The sequence below is a fragment of the Macaca thibetana genome, chromosome 13, assembly GCF_024542745.1.
Source record: "Macaca thibetana thibetana isolate TM-01 chromosome 13, ASM2454274v1, whole genome shotgun sequence".
NCBI lineage: Eukaryota > Metazoa > Chordata > Mammalia > Primates > Cercopithecidae > Macaca > Macaca thibetana.
Genome location: NC_065590.1, coordinates 3009778 through 3032113, shown reverse-complemented (window position 1 = coordinate 3032113; position 22336 = coordinate 3009778). Strand labels below are relative to the sequence as shown.

General features: G+C 43.2%; 2 protein-coding genes across 2 annotated transcripts in view; both read left to right on the top strand.

Annotated features, from left to right (window-relative positions):
• The window catches only part of MITD1 (microtubule interacting and trafficking domain containing 1), a 977552-nt gene that overhangs the window by 901259 nt on the left and 53957 nt on the right, over positions 1–22336 (top strand). The window lies entirely within an intron of this gene.
• On the top strand, positions 7129–17229 carry LYG2 (lysozyme g2). The gene is made up of 5 exons (XM_050755165.1): positions 7129–7192; positions 12660–12800; positions 14025–14221; positions 15359–15497; positions 16993–17229. The coding sequence occupies exons 1-5, from the start codon at positions 7150–7152 to the stop codon at positions 17109–17111; spliced, it is 639 nt and encodes a 212-aa protein (XP_050611122.1). The 5' UTR covers positions 7129–7149; the 3' UTR covers positions 17112–17229.

The following is a 22336-nucleotide window of genomic DNA, read 5'->3' as shown; positions in this document are numbered from 1 at the left end:
GCTGCCATGTCAGACCCCAGCATTTCAATGCCTCTAAATGAACATTTATGGGCTCCAATCTCAACTAGTCCATATGCAGACCCCACTCATCTTTTTGGCTCTCTTTCAGCTCTCTCTCTCCAGTTCTACAGAGTGGCTTTTGCACTGCTCTCCATTGTCTAAGTCCACATAGTTTTTACTCCTCAGCACATGATTTGACCTCCTGTTTCACAAAGGACTTAAACATCATTAGATAACTCCTTCAGTTTTCTCCCATCAACTCTATACACTGAACTGCATTGCTACCTGATTTTTTTCTCTTTTCTTTCTGTTACAATGGAAGAGGCATTCCCATTCCTGTCTCAGGCCAATTTCTACTCTTAAGCTTTTGAGCTAATGTCTTCAACATCATTACCTGATCAAATAATCCTATAGTTTGTTGTATCCTCAATATTTTCTACAGCATTTGATTATGTTCAAGTCACTCCCAGGGTAAACCATGACAAAAGGGCTGTCTTTGACACAAGTCCTTCTCCAGATACTGCTCCAACTCTTCTCTCCATCACAGGTATAGTAAACAACCATAGAACAGTTTTTTACAAAATCATCCAGACTTCTAGGTAAGTGACTGCCTGGGGTCACAGGGTGAACAGGAGAGAAGAGGGAGGGGAGAGAAACTGGGAATGACTGCTAATGGTTGTGGAGATGCTTCCATGGATAATGAAAATGCTCTAAAATTGATTACGCTGATGATTGCACAACTCTGTGAACATACTAAAAACCACTGAATTGCACACTGTAAATGAGTGAAGTCTATGATATGTGAATTATATCTCAATCAAGCTGTTTTTAAAAAATAGCTTACTTGGCCGGGTGCAGTGGTTCATGCCTGTGATCCCAGCACTTTGGCAGGCCAGGCGGGTGGATCACCTGAGGTCAGGAGTTTGAGACCAGCCTGGCCAACATGGTGAAACCCCGTCTCTACTAAAAAATACAAAAATTAGCCGGGCGTGGTGGCAGGTGCCTGTAATCTCAGCTACTCGGAAGGCTGAGGCAGGAGAATTGCTGGAACCTGGGAGGTGGAGGTTGCAGTAAGCAAGCCAAGATCATGCCACTGCACTCCAGCCTAGGCTGACAACAGCGAAACTCCATCAAAAAAAAAAAAAAAAAAAAAGAAAGAAAGAAAAGCTTACTTTTGGCACAATGAAAGACATAGTTAGGGGCTATCATGAGGCAGTCTTTTTATGGTGATGGGACAGTTCTGTATCCTGATTATGGTGATGGTTACTTGCATCTACATGTGGGATAAACTTCACAGTACTATACAATTCTGAAATATAAATAAATATTTTTTTTAAAGACAGTGTAAAAACAAACTGGCGAAATCCAAATAAGGTCTGTACCTAAGTTTATAGTATTGTATAATACTAATGGTAATGTTCTGGGTTTGACATGTACTATAGTTATATAAGATATTGCCATTGGGGGAAGCTGGGTGAAGGGTATGTGATAACTCTTGGTACTATTTTTGAAGTGTCTTGTGAAATTTAAACTATTTCAAAATAAAAATATTATTTTAAAATTTTGTTTCAGACTTCTCCCTTCTCCTTTCCAAACCACAGGGAGTCCCTTTTTCAAACAAATATATTCCTAGACATGGTTGAATGATCCAGAGGTGGGCACCTGACCCAGCCCAGGTTCATTGGAATTTTTTCCTGGATTTGTTTGTTTTTTTTAACTTGTGTATTTTCCCATTATATCGTTATACTACAACTGTTAGTCCATTCTTCCATTGATGAATTTTTTGGAGTGTTTCCAGTTTTGAGCTATTAAGACTGAAGCACTATAAAAACTTTTTTTTTTCTCTTTTTTCTTTGCAGAACTTACAGTCTGTGAAGATTCTCATACACGTCTTTTGGGAGACATTTTTTTTCATTCCTCTTGGGTAAATGACTAGAAATAAAATTTCTGAGGCATACAGTGTGTTTACTTTGTTAGAAACTGCTAAACAGTTCTCCAAAGCAATCATACCATTTTATACTCCAACCAGCAATGTATGAGAGTTCTGTTTTATTTCATTTTCTCACCAATGTGTGATATAGCTAGTCTTTGGTTTTAACCTTTTTAGAGAGTGTGAAATACTGCCTCATTTTGGTTTTATTTTGCATTTCCCTGATGTCTAAAGATGTTTACCAATTTTTCATGATCTTTATTGGCCATTTGTATATCTTTTCTGAAATGTTGGTCAAATATTTGACATTGGAAGACCGGTGATGCAACCATATAAGTGGCTTCTTCAACAGGGTATGCGTTTTACCTATCATGTAGTAGATTAAAACCAAGACAAGAAAAGCACTCAGCACTTCAAGCCTGACATTGAAATATCCTGGGGTTAAGTTGAACGTTTTGGTGAAATTTTATGGAAGGGCCCCCCTTCTGCCTTCTCACCAGCTGTTGGTGCCGAAGTGCCTTTGCCACATTATTCTTGGGCAGCTCCCTCATTTTATAGGTTTCAAAGCTGTGCAACAGATGCTCGGGCTGTAGCTGCTTGTGTGGCTGTTTCTGAACTTATCCTTCCTCCACTTCTACCAGGCAGGCTACAGAGTCCTGGCAATGAATAGCTCTTGCTTGTCCTGCCAAGTTTTCTTCACGGCTGAAGAGAGACTTCACCTCCTACTTCCTGTCCTATAATTCAGTTGTTAATTATTTTTCCTGAGTGCATGGATAAACAAACAAATGAATAAATCAACAAGAAGCTAAGCCATCAGGACCTGAGTGCAAACCCATCATGATAGTAACTGGCATCTCTACGAAGCACTGTAGTTTGTAACATGTTTTTACATATAAAATTTATTTTTATCTTCAAAACAAAGTCATGGGGCATTATTATCATCTCCATTTTACAGATGAGGAAAATTAAGGCTCGGGGAGGTTAAATGAGTTGCCCATGGTCATCATCCTCCTTGGCTGTCGTTCCTGAGAAGGGAGAACTGTGCCTGGGATTCACAAATAATGACATGGCGGAGACAACCCAGTCTGTATTAGCACAGACTAGTGTTGGGAGGGAGGCAGGTGGGGACGCAGAGGGCGAGGGGACCAAGGGAGCCTGAGATGCTGGATTCCTTTAACTCCCAAAAGTGCTAACCTAGGGTAGCTCGGGGCATAAGAGCAGGTCTTTGTCTGGTATGAGTTGAGAAGCCTTGCCAGGAACTCGCACCAGAATCTGCTTCCCTGGGTATACACAGTACCTCAGTTTTCATAATCATTCCTCTCCTCCTAACTAGGACAGTACTACTTAAGCTTTTCTGTTGAAGTTTTCCGATTGCTGAGGCCATTTAATCATTAGGGATGATTGGAGTCTCTACCACTGAGGCCAGGAACCCCAGATCTGTTAGGACTCCCTGGAAGCTGCCAGAGAATTGCTGCACTGAAGAGTCTTAGGAGCAGGCAACTGATTTGAGCGGGGAGGAGACCAGGCCACAGAGTTTTATTTGTGTAGCACAGACATTGCTTGCATATAGATTGTGTTTTTATTCTGGGGACTGATGGAGATTATGACAGGTGCCAAGGTACCCTTAAGCCCCTCCTGGAAATATCAGTACAACTCACATGTAGCCGTTCTTGGTATCCCTGGGAAGAGATGGAGATTTATTCAGTATATTTCTTCTTAGGGACATGAAATTCCTAAGATCGTTATACAATAGTACCCACACCTAACCATCCACTGGGTCAGTAGGGTATTGCAGTTAAGAGTTAGGCTTTAGAGTATAACAAACTTAGGTCATTCCCCTTCCTGTTATTCTACCAGTCATACCATACAACGTCAGTGCATATTAACTACATTATTATTACTGGTGGAGAAAATATAAAGTGATACAAAGCCACTTTAGACTTAGTTAACTCATTAATTTGTATTTTAGAGATGACAACAGCACCTACGAACACTTGACAGATAGTGGTATAAAATCTGTGAGTGGTGTCATTTATCCAGACCACAGACAATGCTTTCTATCCAGATGGACTTGGACCTGTTGCAATGATTGCTCTGCAGGGTCATTTATCCACTGTGCTGGCACTTCTGATATAGTGGAAGAGTGCAGATTTTGGAATTGTACAGTCCTAGGTTCAAATCCTGGCTCTGTCACATGCTAACTGTGCCATCTTTGTCAAGTTACTTAGCTTCTCTGAGTCACAGTTTCCTCATCTCTAAAATAAGGGATAATAACTGCCCCACAGGGCCAGTGGAGGATTGAGTCATATAATATCCATAGGAACCTGACAAACGTTGGGTGTTCAATTGTTCTCTCACAGTTTGAACAGAACAATCCACATCAGTTTGAAAACAACTGGTTGAGTTGCGGAAGCCTGGACATTAAGACCCTCATACCTAGAAGGACTTGTAGCCCCACTAACTGAGAGCTGAAAGATAAGTATTCTTCACATTCAGCAGTGCTTTAAATGTTTTATTAACACTTACTTCTTCCAGTGCACGTAGGGACAGCCCTAGCCTCCACCTGCTCTCTTTTCCCTAACTTATCATTCTTTCTTAACTTCTTCTTAATCTCCCTTTCTTGAACTTTCTCATTGCACTTAGCCTGGAAGCCTCAGGTAAGTGGCTCTACTCACCCTGCAGTGAAGTGGGTCATGGGCACAATGTGGCTGGTGATAGACTACGGGTTTCTAAGGCCTGCCTCAGGGCAGTTAGGCTTCTGCAATATCCCTTATTCAAGAGTGGTCCTGACCGCAGTGTTGCCGGGGGTGGAGTAGACCCTCCATGGGTCACTTTCCTGAGAGTCAGGCAGGAAGCATCCATTGGCTTGGAACAACCCTGCCAGTCTTCCAGGGATGGAAGGCTAGAGGCCGTGCCAGGGACGTCTGTTCTACAAGCAGGAAGGCAGGCAAGGCAGAAGTGAATGCCAGTGGACTGTGCAGACCTCAGCTTGGAAGGGCATGTTCTCCTGGGAGCGGAGGTTGTTTTATCGCCAGGGAGCTGGGAAGTTGCCTGTGGCTTTGTCCTCCTGTTTCCCGTACAGCGGCCTCGCACCTTTCTTCACTCGGTGGATGTGGGGGAGGACTGTGTGCAGTCTGAGAAACTGGTCATGCTTGTGGAAGGACCCACACCAGACTTCTTCCTCCCCTCTGCGCAATGTGCTTTGCCTGTTTCAAGAACCTCCCTTCCATTTCCTGTTCCTGGGGCTGCACAATGAGCTTCCTGTCTTCCCTTGGACATAAGCCTGAAGAAAGATACTCTCTTCTTGGAGAAGTTTTCATCCCTGGCTGTATGCTTTTTTCCCATATCCTTAGCAAGGATGGACAAATGAGTACCCACGTTGCTACTCCCTGGTTTTGCACTGATCTCCCAGAGCGAGTGACCACACTTGCACCTGCTTGTCAGAAGTGGGACTGGAGTAAGGAGCCAAGTTCACCTATAATGATCATGTGACATACTGGCTTGAGATCATGTGACATATTGGTATGGGGATCATGTGACATTGGAATGGGGAACAAAGAGCAGGAGACTCAGCATTTCAGGTAAATAACCAATCCAAGAATAAAAATTGCTAGTATTTCCTGTTTTCTTATTTAAAGCGAATTATCTGTTTCTTATTTGCAAACTTAGAAGCTGTTTGGCACAATTTTAGCTATCTAGAAACAATCTATCAAAATATGCCTCCTGAGCAGCCTGGGGGTTCATTAGATTAATTAATTAATAGTGGTTAATCAACCCTTTGAAATCCTCTTATTAATGGGGTCACCTAAGTCTTAAGTACTATTATAACCAGGCCTAATGAGGTCAATGGTTTAAAGAGAGGGTTTTAAACCGTATATAAAGCTCCTCTAATGATTGTTGGTACAGGACGAAGGTAAGAAAAGCCAGGTGAGTCTTCATCCTGGTGTTTAAAAGTTTCCTCCACAGCAGTAGACGACACTGACGTCTATTCAGTTGAAGCCGGGTGTGCAGTGATCTACTGACTAATGGATTCTCCAATTGTTAAACCTATGTTACAGGACAAAGGCCACCGCTTTGGAAAAGCTTGAAGTGCAGTTTGCTGCTGAGTAGAGAAGACATTTGCAAACAGAGAGGGGAGATTTTCTCTGTAAGGCTGCAAACAAGGTTAGTGCTGGCCTTCTTATATCTTGTAAAACTTATCAGCTACCATTTGAATGAAACCAAGAATAGAGTTGATTGAGGAAGAAATGGAGCAGAGGAAACCTCTTCTAAGTCATGTTCTTTGATGCTCCTGTTGGTATTTTGTTTTATTTTGTTTTCCCTACCGAGACCCTAGTGTAATAATGGAAACACCCAGGCATGGTGGCGCACATATACGGCCCCAGCTACTCGGGAGGCTGAGGTGGGAGGATCGCCCGAGCCCAGGAGTTTGAGGCCATAGTGAGCTATGATTATACCACTGCCCTCCAGCCTGGGTGACAGAGCAAGATCCCATTTTTTTGTTTTGTTTTTTGTTTTTTGAGACGGAGTCTCGCTCTGTCGCCCAGGCTGGAGTGCAGTGGCGCGATCTCGGCTCACTGCAAGCTCCGCCTCCCGGGTTCCCGCCATTCTCCTGCCTCAGCCTCCCGAGTAGCTGGGACCACAGGCGCCCGCCACCGCGCCCGGCTAATTTTTTGTATTTTTAGTAGAGACGTGGTTTCACCGTGGTCTCGATCTCCTGACCTTGTGATCCGCCCGCCTCGGCCTCCCAAAGTGCTGGGATTACAGGCGTGAGCCACCGCGCCCGGCCGCAAGATCCCATTTTTAAACAAACAAATGAAAAACCAAAACTGATCCTTGAAGGCAGGGGTAGGGCGAATAGAAAGAAAGGATCAGTTTTTTTTAAAGAAAGGGAACAAAATTGTGGGGTTACCAAGCTTAGAGATGGGATGGGAGTGTATATCTGGTTACATACGTAAGATATGCATGGCCCATGTCAATATGAAATTGGATTGAAGTGAGTTGGGATTTTATGCTTAGCAAAGAGAGTGTGCTAACAAACCATGTACTGAGCCTGTGAGAATACTATCTTGAAACTGGGAAATGAATAGTGGATTGGAAACAACTCTGAACTTTTTAAAATAACAACGCAAATTTTTCTTTAGGAAATTTTCAAGTTTTAAAATTAACTAGTTTCTATTTCAAATCAGAGCAGGTCCTGGAAGATCAGATTCCCCGCCATGTTATCCTCTGTGGTGTTTTGGGGACTAATTGCCCTCATTGGTAAGTCACTGGCTGAGATTTAGCATTGTTTACGGGGTGTCCACAGAAACCTCCAGCACAATAATGAATCAGAAAGAGCAATGATTACCCGCAATGGAAGAGTGAGCTCTCATTCTGACCAGCTTGGCCATTAATCAACTATTATTTCTATAATTAACAGTGTGTTCTGCTTGCTAAGCAGGTGAAAAACAGGATCTATGGGAATTTCAAATAATCTAATATTTATTGATCTGCTTACTTCCTGTCTGACAATGCACCTATCAGACTGGATATCTTACTGAGAGGTATATGGAACAGTGCCTTGGAAGCAAAACACATGAAGAGGAAATTATCAATGCCAAGCAGTGGATGAGAATTCAATGTGTGTTGGTGGGAAAAAAGCACTAGTCTGGGAAAGGTTTGGGAGGAAGAGCTCACATCCAACTAGAATGCTCAGATGTGAAAGGCTTTTAGGGGGGACGTGTCAATTGAAGAATGCTTGGTGATTTAATAAGAAAAGGGAAGAGCCTGCTGGATGGGAAGAATGATTTCAGTAAAAGAGGAGAGGCAGAAATGAATGAAAAGTCTTTGGGTTGGTGTGGCCTGGACAGAAGAGGGGATTTCTCGGGGGAAGGCTGGAAAGATAGGTTGGTGAGTTGGTAAGAGATCTTGAATAAGAGAATGTTAAAACTGTGACCTAAGCAAAATGAAAAGCCATTATGAGCAATGTTCAAGTTGTCTTTAATTATAGAATGGTGACTGAAAAGAAAGTGTTTCTAAAATGTTTAATTCTAAATTTGGAAAGACAAGGCTACCCAAAAGTAATTTCCAGTCACTTATGGTCAAAAGCAGGGCAACCTAGTTTTAAATTTTTACTCCTTTTTAAATTGCCAGGTGAGAGCAGAGTTAAATAGCCAGCAGATTAATTATGAGCTACCATATTAGCTGTGTGTAGCTGAAAAGTGACTCTTAATTTAAAAAGGGCTTGTGTGTTTGTAATGCCTACACAAGCAGTGTAGGTTCCATGGTCATATTCCAGTTCCCTTAAAGCAGTGGTTCATAAACTTTATGTGTAAGAGTCAACTGGGAATGCTGGGCAAAGTGCAGCTTCTTTAGCCTTATACTGCAAGATTCTGGTTCAGTAGATCTGGTGTGAAGAGCCCAGTAATAAGCATTTTTTTTTTTTTTTTTTTTTTTTTGAGATGCAGTCTTGCTCAGTCACCCAGGCTGGAGTGCAGTGGCACAATCTTGGCTCACTGCAAGCTCTGCCTCCCGGGTTCACGCCATTCTCCTGCCTCAGCCTCTCGAGTAGCTGGGACTATAGGTGCCTGCCACCATGCCCAGCTAATTTTTTTGTATTTTAGTAGAGATGGGGTTTCACTGGGTTAGCCAGGATGGTCTTGATCTCCTGACCTCGTGATCTGCCAGCCTCAGCTTCCCAAAGTGCTGGGATTACAGGAGTGAGCCACTGCGCCCAGCCCAGTGATAAGAATTTTTAATAAGCATGTGTGGTAACTTTGATGCCTGTGATCTGTGGGCCACACAGTGAGCCTGGCAAAGACTGCCTCCCAGTGAAAGGACATTGAACCTGTCAATATAGGGACACTTGATCCAGATAATTTAAACAATCCCTTTCTGTCTCATTCCTTCATCCATCCAACTATCCATTCTTCCATTCAGCAAATATTTATTAAATGTCCACTTTATGACAAGCATTGTTCCAGGTGCTGAGGAGGATATAGCAGAGAAAAACATCTAGTATCTGACCTAATGAAATTTATCTTCTAGTGAGAGGAACGAACAGAAAGAGAGTGAGAGGAAAAAAGGAAGAGAGAGGGAAAGAGTGAGAGGAAAGAAGGGAGATAAAAACATTTCACCTGTAAAAATTTTTGATGTGTCTCTAACATATAAGGACCAGCTCTAGCACAAAAAGATGTTCCTGGTTCATCTTGAACATTTTCTGCCCCAGGCTAGCAATCAGCCATTATTCTGAGGAGTGCTGGTTCCTCTTAGCAGGAAATGGTATTTAGAGACCACAGTGTGGGAAGTAAAAGTGCTCCATTGCTATGGAGTTGTCATTTATTTCAGGTGTTTTCAGTGGCGGGAACTAGAAAACACATATTTTTAAAAGAAAAACAATTATGCATTCAGATATTTCACATTTATATTTAAGAATGCAAGCATTTTATATCAGTTTTATATTTGTACCTCTGCTATCTTACACTAAAAATCCTAGTTCTAATGACATTAGCATTATTACTTATATACATACAGTAGTGTCAAAATAACTATGACAGTATTACCAACCAATATTGAGACAGTAAATATAATTTAAGATTTTCTTGTGATTATTTATGTTCATTGGATGTATTCCTATGTAGTAGTATACACTTATATGGATATATTTTAAAGTCACTTGAGATAATTCTCCTCTATGTGTTTATTAATTTTTCAATTTGTTATAGAGTTATGTTCATTTGTTTTTCTTTTTTATGGATTCCTTTTCTCCCTATATGATTTAATTTTAAAATTTATGATAACATTTACATGGTTCCAAAATAAAAACTTTTTAAAAGATACAGTTAGTCTATCCTCTATCCCTGTTCCCTTTACCTTCCTCTTACCTTCTCCATAACTAACAATTTTTACCAGTTTTTCATTCATCCTTGTATTGTTTCTTTTGAAAATATGAGCAAATCACACAAAATATACAATTGTATTTTCTCCCCTTTCTTACACAAAGAGTACAATTCTATAAATACTATTTTGTCCCTGGAGAGAATTTTACAGGAGTATATACAGGTCTCGCTCTTTCCTTTTGCAGTTGCACAGTACTCCACTGTGGACGTAGCATCACTTACTCAACCAGTCCCTACATTAATGACGTTTGTGTTGTTTGCAGTCCTTTGCTGTTATAAACTGCTGGGATGAACAGCCTGTTGTAAAACTGTGTTCCACAGCAATGTGTGAGACAGCCTATTTCCTCACAGCCTCTCCCACAGAGCATATTATCAAACCTTTGGGCTCTTGCCACCTAAAGAGTTGGAAAATGCTGTCATAATGATGTTTTAATGTGGCCTTTCTCTTCTTCTGAGTGTGGTTTAACATCTTTTATATGTTTAAGGACCATTTTCTTTTTTTGTCTATAAACTGTCTATGTATTCTGCTGATAAGGTGATATTTGGACAGAGACCTGAAGACATGATCGTGTAGATACCTGGAGGAATAGCATTCTAGACAAAACGAACCACAAACATAAAGGCTTTGAGGCAGACACCTGCCTGGCATGTTGAAGGATAAACACAAGGAAGAATGCGGCTGGAGGAGAGTGAGCAAAGGGAAGGAGAAGGAGGAACAGGAGCAGCCAGATCTAGTAGGTCTTGGAGGCTGCAGGATGGACTTGGCTATTCCCCTAAAGGAGGAGAAAGCCACTGGAAGGTTAAGACAGAAGACTGATAGCAGCCTGTGCATATTCCCACAGGGCCACTCTGTCTGCTAGGTAGAGGATCGGCTGCAGGAGTGAATCAGGGAGGTCAGTTAGGAGGCTGTTAGGAGAGTCCAGATGAGCAATGACGCTGGTTGGGACCATGGCAGTAGCAGAGGTGGCAGGAGTGGTTAGATTCTATTTTTTTTTTTTTTTTTTTTTTGAGACCGAGTTTCGCTCTTTTTGCCCAGGCTGGAGTGCAATGGCGTGATCTCAGCTCACTGCATCCTCCTCCTCCTGGGTTCAAGTGATTCTCCTGCCTCAGCCTCCCGAGTTGCTGGGATTATAGGCGTGTGCCACCACGCCTGGCTCATTTTGTATTTTTAGTAGAGATGAGGTTTCTCCATGTTGGTCAGACTGGTCTTGAACTCCCAACCTCAGGTGATCCTCCTGCCTCAGCCTCCCAAAGTGCTGGGATTACAGGTGTGAGCCACCGCGCCCAGCCAGATTCTATTTTTTTTACATCAAACATTTTAACAAAGACTTTTTTTTTTTTTTTTTTTTTGAGATTTGAGACAGGGTCTTGTTCTGTTGCCCAGGCTGGAGTGCAGTGGCACCATCAAAGCTCACTGCAGCCTCGACCTCCCGGGTTCAATCACTCTTCCTGTCTCAGTCTCCCACGCAGCTGGGACTACTGGCATGTGCCACTACACCAGCCTAAGTTTTGTATTTTTTGTAGAAACGAGTTTTGCCAGCTGGTCTCGAACTCCCAGGCTCAAGCAATCCTCCTGCCTTAGCCTCTCAAAGTGCTGGGATTCTAGGCATGAGCCACCACATCCAGCCCAAAGTACTGTCTTATAACAAATATTTGGACTCTTAAGGTACAAATTAAAAGCCCTTGAAACAGTTAGAACAAACTTTTCAGCATTACAGAAAATAACCTTGGATCTCCCTTAGCAAAAGCTCTGCCTCTCCTTTAACAGGTAGACTTGGACAGAAACTCACTTTTTAAAGACAGAACAAAAAAACAAGAATAGATTTGACTTAAATCATTTTGGTAAATTCAATTTTTACTTCTAATTTTATTAGACAGACATACATAGGTACTCACCTTCACAGTAAATGATATAAAATAAGAATATATTTAAATTGTTATGGTACCCTTCTTTCTTATCTTTCTAAACAAAGGCAAATTGTTAATCCAGATGTTAACATTCCCAGAAGCATTTGTGTCAGAAATGTTTTAAAATTCCTCTCAAGACAATAGACACTGGGGACTCTAAAAGGAGGCAGGGAGGGAGGGAGGCAAGGTTTGAAAACCACACATCAGGTACTGTGTTCACTATTTGGGTGAAGGATCAATAGAAGGCCAATCCTCAGCATCACACAATACGCCCATGTAACAAACCTGCACGTGTACCCGCTGAATCTTAAAAAACAAAACAAAACCTCTCAAGTTTCCTGCTTAAAAACCGTCTGTCAGTTTTAATTCTGACATACAGGATGGTATGACTACAGTGCCTGAAATCCTTTGGGAGGCCAAGGAGAGAGGATGGTTTGAGCCCAGGAGTTTGAGACTAGCTTGGGCAACATAGCAAAAACCCCATCTTTACAAAAAGATAAAATAAGCCAGGCCTGGTGATGTGCGCCTGTGGTTCCAGCTGCTCAGGAGGCTGGGGTGGGAGAGTCGTTTGAGCCCAGGTGTTGGTGCCTGCAGCGAGCTATGATCATGTCACTGCACTCCAGCCTGGACAACAGAGCAAGACCTTGTCTCTAAAAAACAAAGGAAAAAAAAGACTGCATATGTATTTAGGATCTATAAGAGATGAATTTCATAATATTTTGCATAGTGTCTTTGGATTAAGTGCTGTGTTAATACAAAACAACAAAAAAGGTCGGAGCAGAGTGGGCACGGGGATCTTCTGTCTGATGAACAAATAATGGCAACAAGAGAGTTGGGGAGTTCTGTCTGTGGCCTTCCGCCTTTGGTTTAGTGATGTTTATTGCAGCAACCCAAGCAATATCTTCTCACAGGATTCATGTGAGTTATGCTTCCGCCTCTAGGCACTTCCAGGGGCTCGTACCCCTTCACCCACTCAATGAACCCTCACCTACATCCGCGCCTGTACCACGGCTGCTACGGGGACATCATGACCATGAAGACCTCTGGGGCCACTTGTGATGCAAACAGTGTGATGAACTGCGGTAAGTGAAAGGCAGAGCAAACATCTGGCTTTTCCCCTTTCATCGTTTTCAGATTCTTTCTTAGGAAGTCACTTAATTTTGAAAAGGTATAATCATCATTATGACAATAGTACCAAAATGAAAAATGAGCAAAAAACGCAATCCTGGTCAATCTAACAACCCGCTTCTTTTCATTTTCCACCCTCATTCTTTCCAAACCTTGTCCAGCTGTGTTTGTTTCCATGTGTTGAAACTACTGCTTGAATAAATATTAGAATTTGGCTTTGATTTTTGGGTGGTGCTGCTGTGTTTGCTTCATGTTACACATGAACATTTGAAGCAATACTGTTCCAAAGTCTTCTTCATCATGTTATCCTGGTTTTAGGGTGTCGGAGCTGGCAGCAACCACAAGGTCACATCGGACCCCAACCCCTCAATTTACAAATCAGAGCTCAGAGACTCAGCAAGGAGGGGGGTACTTCCCAATAGCACAGAACCAGCTAGTGGCAGAGCCAGGCTAAAACATACACTGGCTGACTCCTAGTCCAAGAGGCTTCCCAGTGCACCAGTGTGGCAGAATTTTTTTGTGTGTGTGACAGAGTCTTACTTTGTCACCCAGGATGGAGTGTGATGGCATGATCTTGGCTCACTACAACCTCCACTTTCCAGGTTCAAGCAATTCTCCTGCCTCAGCCTCCTGAGTAGCTGGGGTTACAGGTGCCTGCCACCACATCCGGCTCATTTTTGTATTTTTAGTAGAGACAGGGTTTTACCATGTTGGCCGGGCTGGTCTTGAACTCCTGACCTCAAGTGATCCATCCACCTTGGCCTCCCAAAGTCCTGGGATTACAGGCATGAGCAATTTGAAGGAGAAAAAACAGCAGAAGTGGCACCTGTTGGGGGTTGTGGACCTGTCTGTTTCTGCAGTCAGAGATCAAAAGAATATCTTAGGATGACTGTCCCAAGCCATTAGCAGTGATCAGAGGCTGTGGCTAACTTAGCAAATTTTAAAAAATGGTTTTCTTCTGAAGTAGAAGAAACAGTTTCTTTTCTTTTTTTAACTTTAAATTCTTTCTTTCTTTTTTTTTTTTTTTCTGAGTTGGGCTCTCGTTATGATGCCCAGGCTGGTTTTGAACTCCTTCTGGGTTCAAGCAATCCTCCTGTTTTAGCCTTCTGAGTAGCAGGGACTGACTTCAGGCACACACTAGCATGCCCAGAAAAACAGTTTCTTTTCTATTGATGTAGGGATCCGTGGTTCTGAAATGTTTGCTGAGATGGATCTGAGGGCCATAAAACCCTACCAGACTCTGATCAAAGAAGTCGGGCAGAGACATTGCGTGGACCCTGCTGTCATTGCAGCCATCATCTCCAGGGAAAGTCATGGCGGATCTGTCCTGCAAGATGGCTGGGACCACAGGGGGCTTAAATTTGGCTTGATGCAGGTATTTAGCTAGAAACTTTCTATCAGCCCCACTTCATCCCTCCTCACAGAAGCTCAACCTCAACTAGAAATCCATTTGCAGTGCTTCCAAACCCCAGAATACCCTGGCATCTGGCTACAGGTACTTCAGCATAATTTTTTTCTTTTCTTTTTTTTGGGGGATGGAGTTCACTCTTGTTGCCCAGGCTGGAGTGCAATGGCGTGATCACGGCTCATTGCAACCTCCACTCCCGGGTTAAAGTGATTCTCCTGCCTCAGCCTCCTGAGTAGCTGGGATTACAAGCACACGCCACCATGCCTAGCTAATTTTTCGTATTTTTAGTAGAGACAGGATTTCACCTTGTTGGCCAGGCTGGTCTTGAACTCCTGACCTCAGGTGATCTGCCCGCCTCAGTCTCCCAAAGTGCTGGGATTACAAGCGTGAGCCACTGCGCCCGGCCACTCCAGCATAATTTGATCTGGGATTTCTGCAACACATCTTTTTATGTCATTCAAGGCTTATTCATTATTAGATATCCTTTAAAAAGTATTTTAGGAGTTTTATAACTACCTATTTGTGATAAATAATATGTAACACACTAAAACTGAGAAAATCTTATAAATAGCACTGTTATTACAGGTGTCCTCTTGGGGTTTGTGAAGTAGTACATTTCATCCATGTGGATCAAAACATGGTATAATTGAGCCCTACTTGAAACAACTTGTTCCTTTGGGTAAACTGGAGGAAGGGGATCCAAATTATCTGGATATTTGCTTCCAGGCTCGATTTTAAATTGTCTGCCGAAATACAGACTTCTGGCCTTCCCAGTTAGAAACAAATTTTTGTCTGAATTAGCTAGATAATTATTTCTTACTATAAATGTGTAGACTTCAGGTGTTATTTGTTTCAAAACAACTTTAACATTTTTTTTTTTTTTTTGTATATTAGACTGTTTAGCTAAAACTATGCCATGTCCATTTCTCCCAAACCTTACTTTGTTTCTCTGACTCTCACCTCTATGAAAGAAAGAACAATAGAATTGACTCTCTGGGGATAAAGGCCGGTATCTATGACTTGAATACCAGGAGAGGAAATTAGGAATGGCAGAAAAATGTGTTACCTCATCCAGATGCTGACTTTATTATCTGAATTTTCTAGCTTGATAAACAAGCGTACCACCCTGTTGGTGCCTGGGACAGCAAAGAGCATCTTTCACAGGCTACTGGAATTCTAACAGAGAGAATTAAGGCAATCCAGAAAAAATTCCCCACGTGGAGTGCTGCTCAGCACCTCAGAGGTAGGCTGTATTCTGAGCACTTTGTTTAAATGAGCAATGAATAAGACCACTCAAGGCCAGTGTGACCCGAGACTCCTTGGGAGCATTTCCATGGGGTCAGCAGTGGCCCTGGGAGGAGCTGTCTAGAGGCTGCATTCGCACTCTCTGAACCACAGAGTTACTTTGAGTGGTCCTCCATCCTCAACCTCCATTTCCCCTCTGCAGAACACTGGGGTTCTTATTAATTGCTTATTGAGCTATTGAGTGATACCTTGAAACATAGTGACACCTGTTTCTACAAAAAAAAAAAAAAAAAGTAGCTGGGCATGGTGACACACTCCAGTCCCAGCTACTCAGGAGGCTGAGCCAGGAGGATTGCTTGTGCCTGGGAGGTTGAGGCTGCAGTGAGCATTGATTACATCACTGCACTCCAGCCTGAGAGACAGAGTGAGACCCCATCTCTCAAAAAAAAAAAAAAACCAAACATATATATATATATGTGTATATATATATGTTTGCCTACCTCTCATAGGTTTTTTCCTGTTATAAGAAACTGTCAACAACTTTCCAAATTGTCTGAATGATTTTACTCTGTGAGTATTCTCAGGACTTCAGGTGCTATGTATCCAAGTGGAAATCGCTGCTTGGCTGATCACAGACCCCCTCAAGTTCAGCATCTCCCAGATAGAATTAACTCACTAACCTCCAACTATAAATTTGCTCTTTCTTCTGCATTTTACATGTCTTGGAGGCACCATAACATAGCCAGTCATCCCAGACTGAAAACCAGATTGCTCTCTTAGGCTCTCTGGTTCCTTCTCTCTTCACACCCAACCACATCAATTCCTGTTAGGTTTACCTCCTATCGGCCCATGTTATGTTCTCCACACTCTAATGGCCTTAATCAGAACAGATTCTACTCTCGACTTCAAGGTCCTTGAAGGCAGGGATCGGGACCAGGCATCTTTTTCTCTGGATATCACAGCAGAGCGCAATTATGTTAAACACATACATAACTACTAAAGATAAAATTCTAGGGTAAAATAGCATACACACGCATATGTACATGTACCCAAATAAATACGTGTGTCTTGGGTACCTTGTAGTTAGTGTGGGATCTCTCCTGGCACATAGTAGGTGCTTGAAAACATTTCCTGAATGAATAAATGAGTGAATAGATGAGTGAATTATTGTATAAATGAGAGAATGTTACAAGCATTTTCAGCAGAGGATGTACTGGGGGTCTAGTTCTGCCAGGCCTGGATTACATAAAAAAGCAAATCTGATTTTTGCAACAAGAAAAACCAAAGACTTTGGAAAAAGAGAAAGAAAGCAATCTGGAATTTTCCCAGTGATTCTTGGGGTAGCGTGTCCTTTCAGAAAGGGAGAGAGAGGGAGGAGGATTTGGGATTGCCTGCTGTGGAAGATTTGCCTGGAGAGCTAACATCTTGGCCATGCTCATTGCTTATTTCTACTGAGAGTTAATATTTGAGCCTCACTCTGTGTTTCATTTCAGGTGGTCTCTCAGCTTTCAAGTCAGGAGTTGAAGCGATTGCCACCCCAGCGGACGCAGACAATGACTTCGTCAATGATATCATTGCCCGAGCTAAGTTCTATAAAAGACAAAGCTTCTAGGCAAAGCTCTGTGGGTGGGCCAGGCTGGCAGAGCGCTCAGATGGCCGCCTTTGAGAGTTTTATGTGAATGTGCTGTATTCAACACTGGCAAAGAAATGATTAAAATCATGAAAGAAAATTCATTTCCCAATTTTCTGAATGAAAATAAGAATTGAAAAAAGGAAAGAAAAATAAAAGAAATCCATCCAGTTCACAATATGCTTCCCAGGAAACGGACATATGTAATTACTTTGTAGTAAATGTGAATATCATGACAAGTGGCCCCTATGTATTCCAGCCAGGCTTCATTTTTAGCCCATGATTCCAATGCCCACCTACTCCCTGTCTACCAGAATTGCTAACAAGTTAAGTAAGCCTGACCCGAGCCTTTGTCCTTTCCCCAGTATCTGCCCAAACCACTTGGGCTTTGCTTAGGAGAAGTTCCTGACCCGTAGGCCAGCCAACCCATGGGACAATGGAGGAAATAGGGATGGAATTCTAGCTGCATAGGAAACTGAGAGCCAACTGAGGTGAAGCTGTCATTCAAGTTACATACACCAAGTCCTTCAAACCCACAGCAACCTCCTGTGTTTCCTTTTGTGTGTGAAGATCCAGGGACTGGCTTTTCTCATTTTCAGGAGTTGCTGCCACACACTTTCTTTCACGGGGTCCACCCCTCACAAAACATGGCTGAAGATAAGCATGTAGGACCCAAATCAATTATGGTTCTTTGGTTGCAAGCAAAAGTAACCACTTATAGAAATTTTAAGCAATACAAGGAAATTACTGGAAGGCTAACAGAACCAACTGAGAAGGTCAAGGAGATGAAGAGACACCAGGCAACTCTGGGGTCTGGGTAGCAGGAACGGGTTAACCATACTTAACAGCATCCCCAGTAAGTGAATGAATTAGCACCCTCACCAATATCCTCATACATGTACTCCAAACACCTTTTCTGATTACATCATCATTCTGCGTCACTTTCCCAGTGCCAGGAGAGGCTCAGAGCTATGTATCTTGGTCACATATACACCTACCCCTTGGCTATTTTGCTACCTTGGTCTTGCTCACACTACCCACAACGGAGAAGAGACAACTCTCTGGAAGGAAACTGTGTGCTGTTTGTGGCCTTAACTTCCATAGTCAGGAGAGGACACAAGTGATAACATGTCGGAGTGTAAAGTGGACGCGTGACGATGTGGCCCTGCTGGGCCTTTAACTCCCTTTGGAGATGTTCAGTGAATGTTTCAGTCCGTCACTTCTGTTTCTGAGAAGGAATAAAAATCAGACGCACCTGCCTCGGAGCCCCCTTGGAGAAAGCCAAGTAAATCCTTCTTTGCCCGCTGACCTCTCAACCCAGCCTGAAGACTTGACCCAGGCAGAACCAGGAATCCTTGTTTCACCGGGCAGGCCAATGGTCAGTTTGTGTGGCAGCCTCTCAGCAGGTAGGCCGGCAGCTTGTATGACTGGTTGAGGCCCGTGCTGTACCAGGTGTTAAATATTTTTATTATCCTCCCTGCGTGTGGGCCATCCAGGATGCCCTTCAAATGTTCACTTTGCTCAGGAATAACTTATTTTGGGCTTTCCCTCATATGCATCAATTTCATCTAATCACTAGCCCCTTCAGTGTCATTACTGAAACAATAAAGTACATCTAGATGACATCACTTTCAGGTAATTTGAAAAACAAGAAATAGTATGCTCACGTGTTCCCTGAATGCATTCCCCCAGTGTTCTCTTTATGACTAGGAAGCCAAGAGATGTCCTGTGGGAGACCTCACGTTCAAGTTGTCTTAGTTTGATTCCCCAGAAGCAGAACTTGAGGCAAGGATTCCAGTGTGGGTAGTTTATTTTGGAACGCTGGTATGAGGTGGCTGGATGATACAGGGACAGGAGGACAGCCAATAAAACGTGTCATCAAGCCAGCTACCACAGTGGGTACTTGAGCTCAACCTTGCAGGAATACTGCTAGGAACGGTGCAAAACCCACACCACAGAATTATTCTGCCCAAGGTACAAGGAGCTGGGGCATTTATACATCAACTCCTGAGAGCCGTTGGTTGAGGGATCTGACTGTAGGGCTTTGGGGGGTATCAATTCTGTGCTACTCTGGTTTGCCTTGCAAATAGGCAACACGTATTTCCAAGGAAAAGGGGCTGCAGGCACAGAGGTACACATACTGGCAGTTGGAAATCAACTGAAAATTCTAAAAGGCCCACGGATATGGGAGGGTGCTAACAGCATCGGCTTCACCAGGATTAGGTACATCTGGAGGTTGGGAATATCCTTCAAACATTGCTTGTTTTCATCTGTGACTTAACAACATGGTAAGAACAATCTGGATATAATACACAAACTTCATTATACCTAATGATTTTCAGGCCAAACTTCTCCACAGCCTGTTAGAATTAATAATTAGATATATTACAACTATCCAAGTCTTTTTTTTTTTTTTTTTTTTTTTAATGGAATTTCGCTCTTGTTGCCTAGGCTGGAGTGCAGTGGTGGAATCTCAGCTCACCACAACCTCTGCCTCCTGGGTTCAAGCGATTCTCCTGCCTCAGCATCCCGAGTAGCTGGGATTACAGACATGTGCCACCATGCCCAGCTCATTTTTTTTTTTTTGTATTTTTTGTAGAGACGGGGTTTCTCCATGTTGATCAGGCTGGTCTCAAACTCCTGACCTTAGGTGATCCATCTGCCTTGGCCTCCCAAAGTGCTGGGATTTCAGACGTGAACCACTTCACCCAGCGAACTATCTCCGTCTTTGTCCTCTTCCCATCTCCATCTAGCTCAACAGCTGATTCCCAGAGAGTTGCTGAGAACCATGTCGAAGATGTTAGACACAAATGTGGCACCATTAGATATGATATCCAGTCATTCTCCATTTCCTTTATATTTTTTGCCTGTGCCCCCTTCAGGCATTATGAATTATTACATGTCTACATCCTATTATGTAAAATAGCACTTTTATAGTTGTCCAAAAACCAGGTTCTTAGGCCAGGTGTGGTGGCTCAGGCCTGTAATCCCAGCACTTTGGGAGGGCAACACAGGAGGATTGCTTGAGCCCAGGAGTTCAAGATCAGCCTGGGCAACATGGCAAAACCCTATCTCTACAAAAAATACAAAAATTACCCAGGCATGGTATCACAACGCCTGCAGTCCCAGCTACTTAGGAGGTTTGATCGGGGAGAATCACCTGAGCCCGGGGAGGTCGAGGCTGCAGTGTCATGATTGCACCACTTCACTTCAGCCTGGACAACAAAGTAAAACCTTGTCTCAAACAAACAAAAAACCCCAAAACCAAACCAAAACAAACAAAACTTAGGTTCTTACTGGAGGATGAGGAAAAATTGTCTTATAGATAGTTTTTGTTAGGTTTTAAGGGAAGGCGAGGGTTAAAGAAAGACACAGAGAGAGTAGTGGCTCTACAGCGAATGCAGGCTTTATGTCCAGCATAAGACCTGCAGAGGTGAGGGACCAGGTTAACGCCAGTGTCCACCGCCGCTTACAGGCTGGGGCAACTATAGGCGGGGCGGGAGGGGTCTGGAACAGGGGGCACGGCCTGCTGCCTGGGAAAACGTTCATAATGTGTTCCCGTGATTAGGCAGTTTGGTGTTCCGATGCAGTGTGAGGTTCCTTACACTTCCTTCCAGCAGAATAGAATAAGAGAGTCAGGCGGTTGGGCAGGTGTGCCCGAACCCCTGTGGAATGTTGCACTTTGACCAAGGTCTGCAAAATGGCTGGGGGTTTTACAAAACGGTGCAGTTTGGACTAACAGTTTCCAAAGCAAAAACAAAAAAAACCAAAAAAAAAAAAAAAAACCCAAAAAACAAACAACAACAAAAAAAATAAAAACACCTAAAAATATTTCCCTTGCTAGACTTATTCATGATTATATTCTCATCCTTTCTTTTTCTTGGCCGTTAATGCCTCACCTGCTGAGAGAACTGTGACCTAATAAGAAACAGGTGTTTGGTCTCTGCAGCGTGGTGCAGGGGAAGCAAGGGGAGGAAGCCTCAGCTTCCACCCCGGTGACCTCTAAGAACACCCTCCACACTGATGAGTGAAGTGCTGTGCGCTGTGATGCCTTCTGTTTTACAACACTAGGTAGGGGAAACATTCCCAGGCGTACACAATATCCATTCCCATAACACAATCAGGTAAGAGACACACGCAAGCACTTCTCATGAAGCCTCCTGAAAAACACCAATTCGCCTACAGACTTTAATTCCGTCAACCACTACATTCCTAGCTGTGGCCTCCATTAGGACTTAATTAACAGGTTTGGGTGTTACAATACTAGGTATTAAGAAGTGTTAGGCCGGGTGTGGTGGCTCACGCCTGTAATCCCAGCACTTCGGGAGGTTGAGGTGGGCGGATCACCTGAGGTCAGTAGTTTGAGATTAGCCTGGCCAACACAGTGAAACCCCGTCTCTACTAAAAATACAAAAATTAGCTGGGTGTGGTGGCGCACACCTGTAATCCTAGCTACTGGGGAGGCTGAGGCAGGAGAATCGTTTGAACCTGTGAGGCAGAGGTTGCAGTGAGCCGAGATCGTGCCACTGCACTCCAGCCTGGGCAACAGGGCGAGACTCCATCTCAAAAAGAAAAGGTGTTCCCCAGACGGATGTAATATCCATTCCCATAAAACATTCAGGTAAAGGACACACAGCTTCTTTACCTAAAGTCTGTTGAAGCGTTCCACCTTTCATGATCCTATCAACCCTTACCTTTTACTGTTCCCTCATTCTAACTGCAGCCTGCCTCAGGGCTTCATCAATAGGTTTTGGTACTGCAGTGCTGGGGGTTCCTGTATTGAGTCCCAGTAACCTTTTCTCCACACCCCACTCCTCTCGACCATTTTACCTACTGATGTACATAAGGCTTTGGGTCCCCACTGAGGAGGGGTAGAGCCAAGGGACTGTGACCCTTTTGTCAATCTTCATCTTGATGAACCTGCTAACTGTCACAGCGATTGCTGGTCAGGTTTCTCGTGATAAACTTTGCCTTTGGCTTTTTAAATGTCTCCAAACTGGAGTAAATAGAGTAGGCTTGTTTGGAACCCTTTAATGCTGAGGGACCAGCAGGGGGTCCCTTGGGCCTGCTCAACCTTTGGTAGTGCTGTGTTAAATCCTTTGTTTTAATCCATCACTATCCATTTTATTCATCCCATTTCTTAATACCCATCTAAAGCTTTCCACCCTGCTGGGACAAGTCCCACGACTCTCCTCTTTCTTTTACTT

Coding starts and splice junctions, on each gene's coding strand:
- LYG2 (XM_050755165.1), top strand. CDS start 7,150: ATGTTATCCTCTGTGGTGTTTTGGGGACTAATTGCCCTCATTG. Junction 7,193..12,659: donor GGGACTAATTGCCCTCATTG/GTAAGTCACTGG, acceptor TTCCGCCTCTAG/GCACTTCCAGGGGCTCGTAC. Junction 15,498..16,992: donor TGCTGCTCAGCACCTCAGAG/GTAGGCTGTATT, acceptor GTTTCATTTCAG/GTGGTCTCTCAGCTTTCAAG.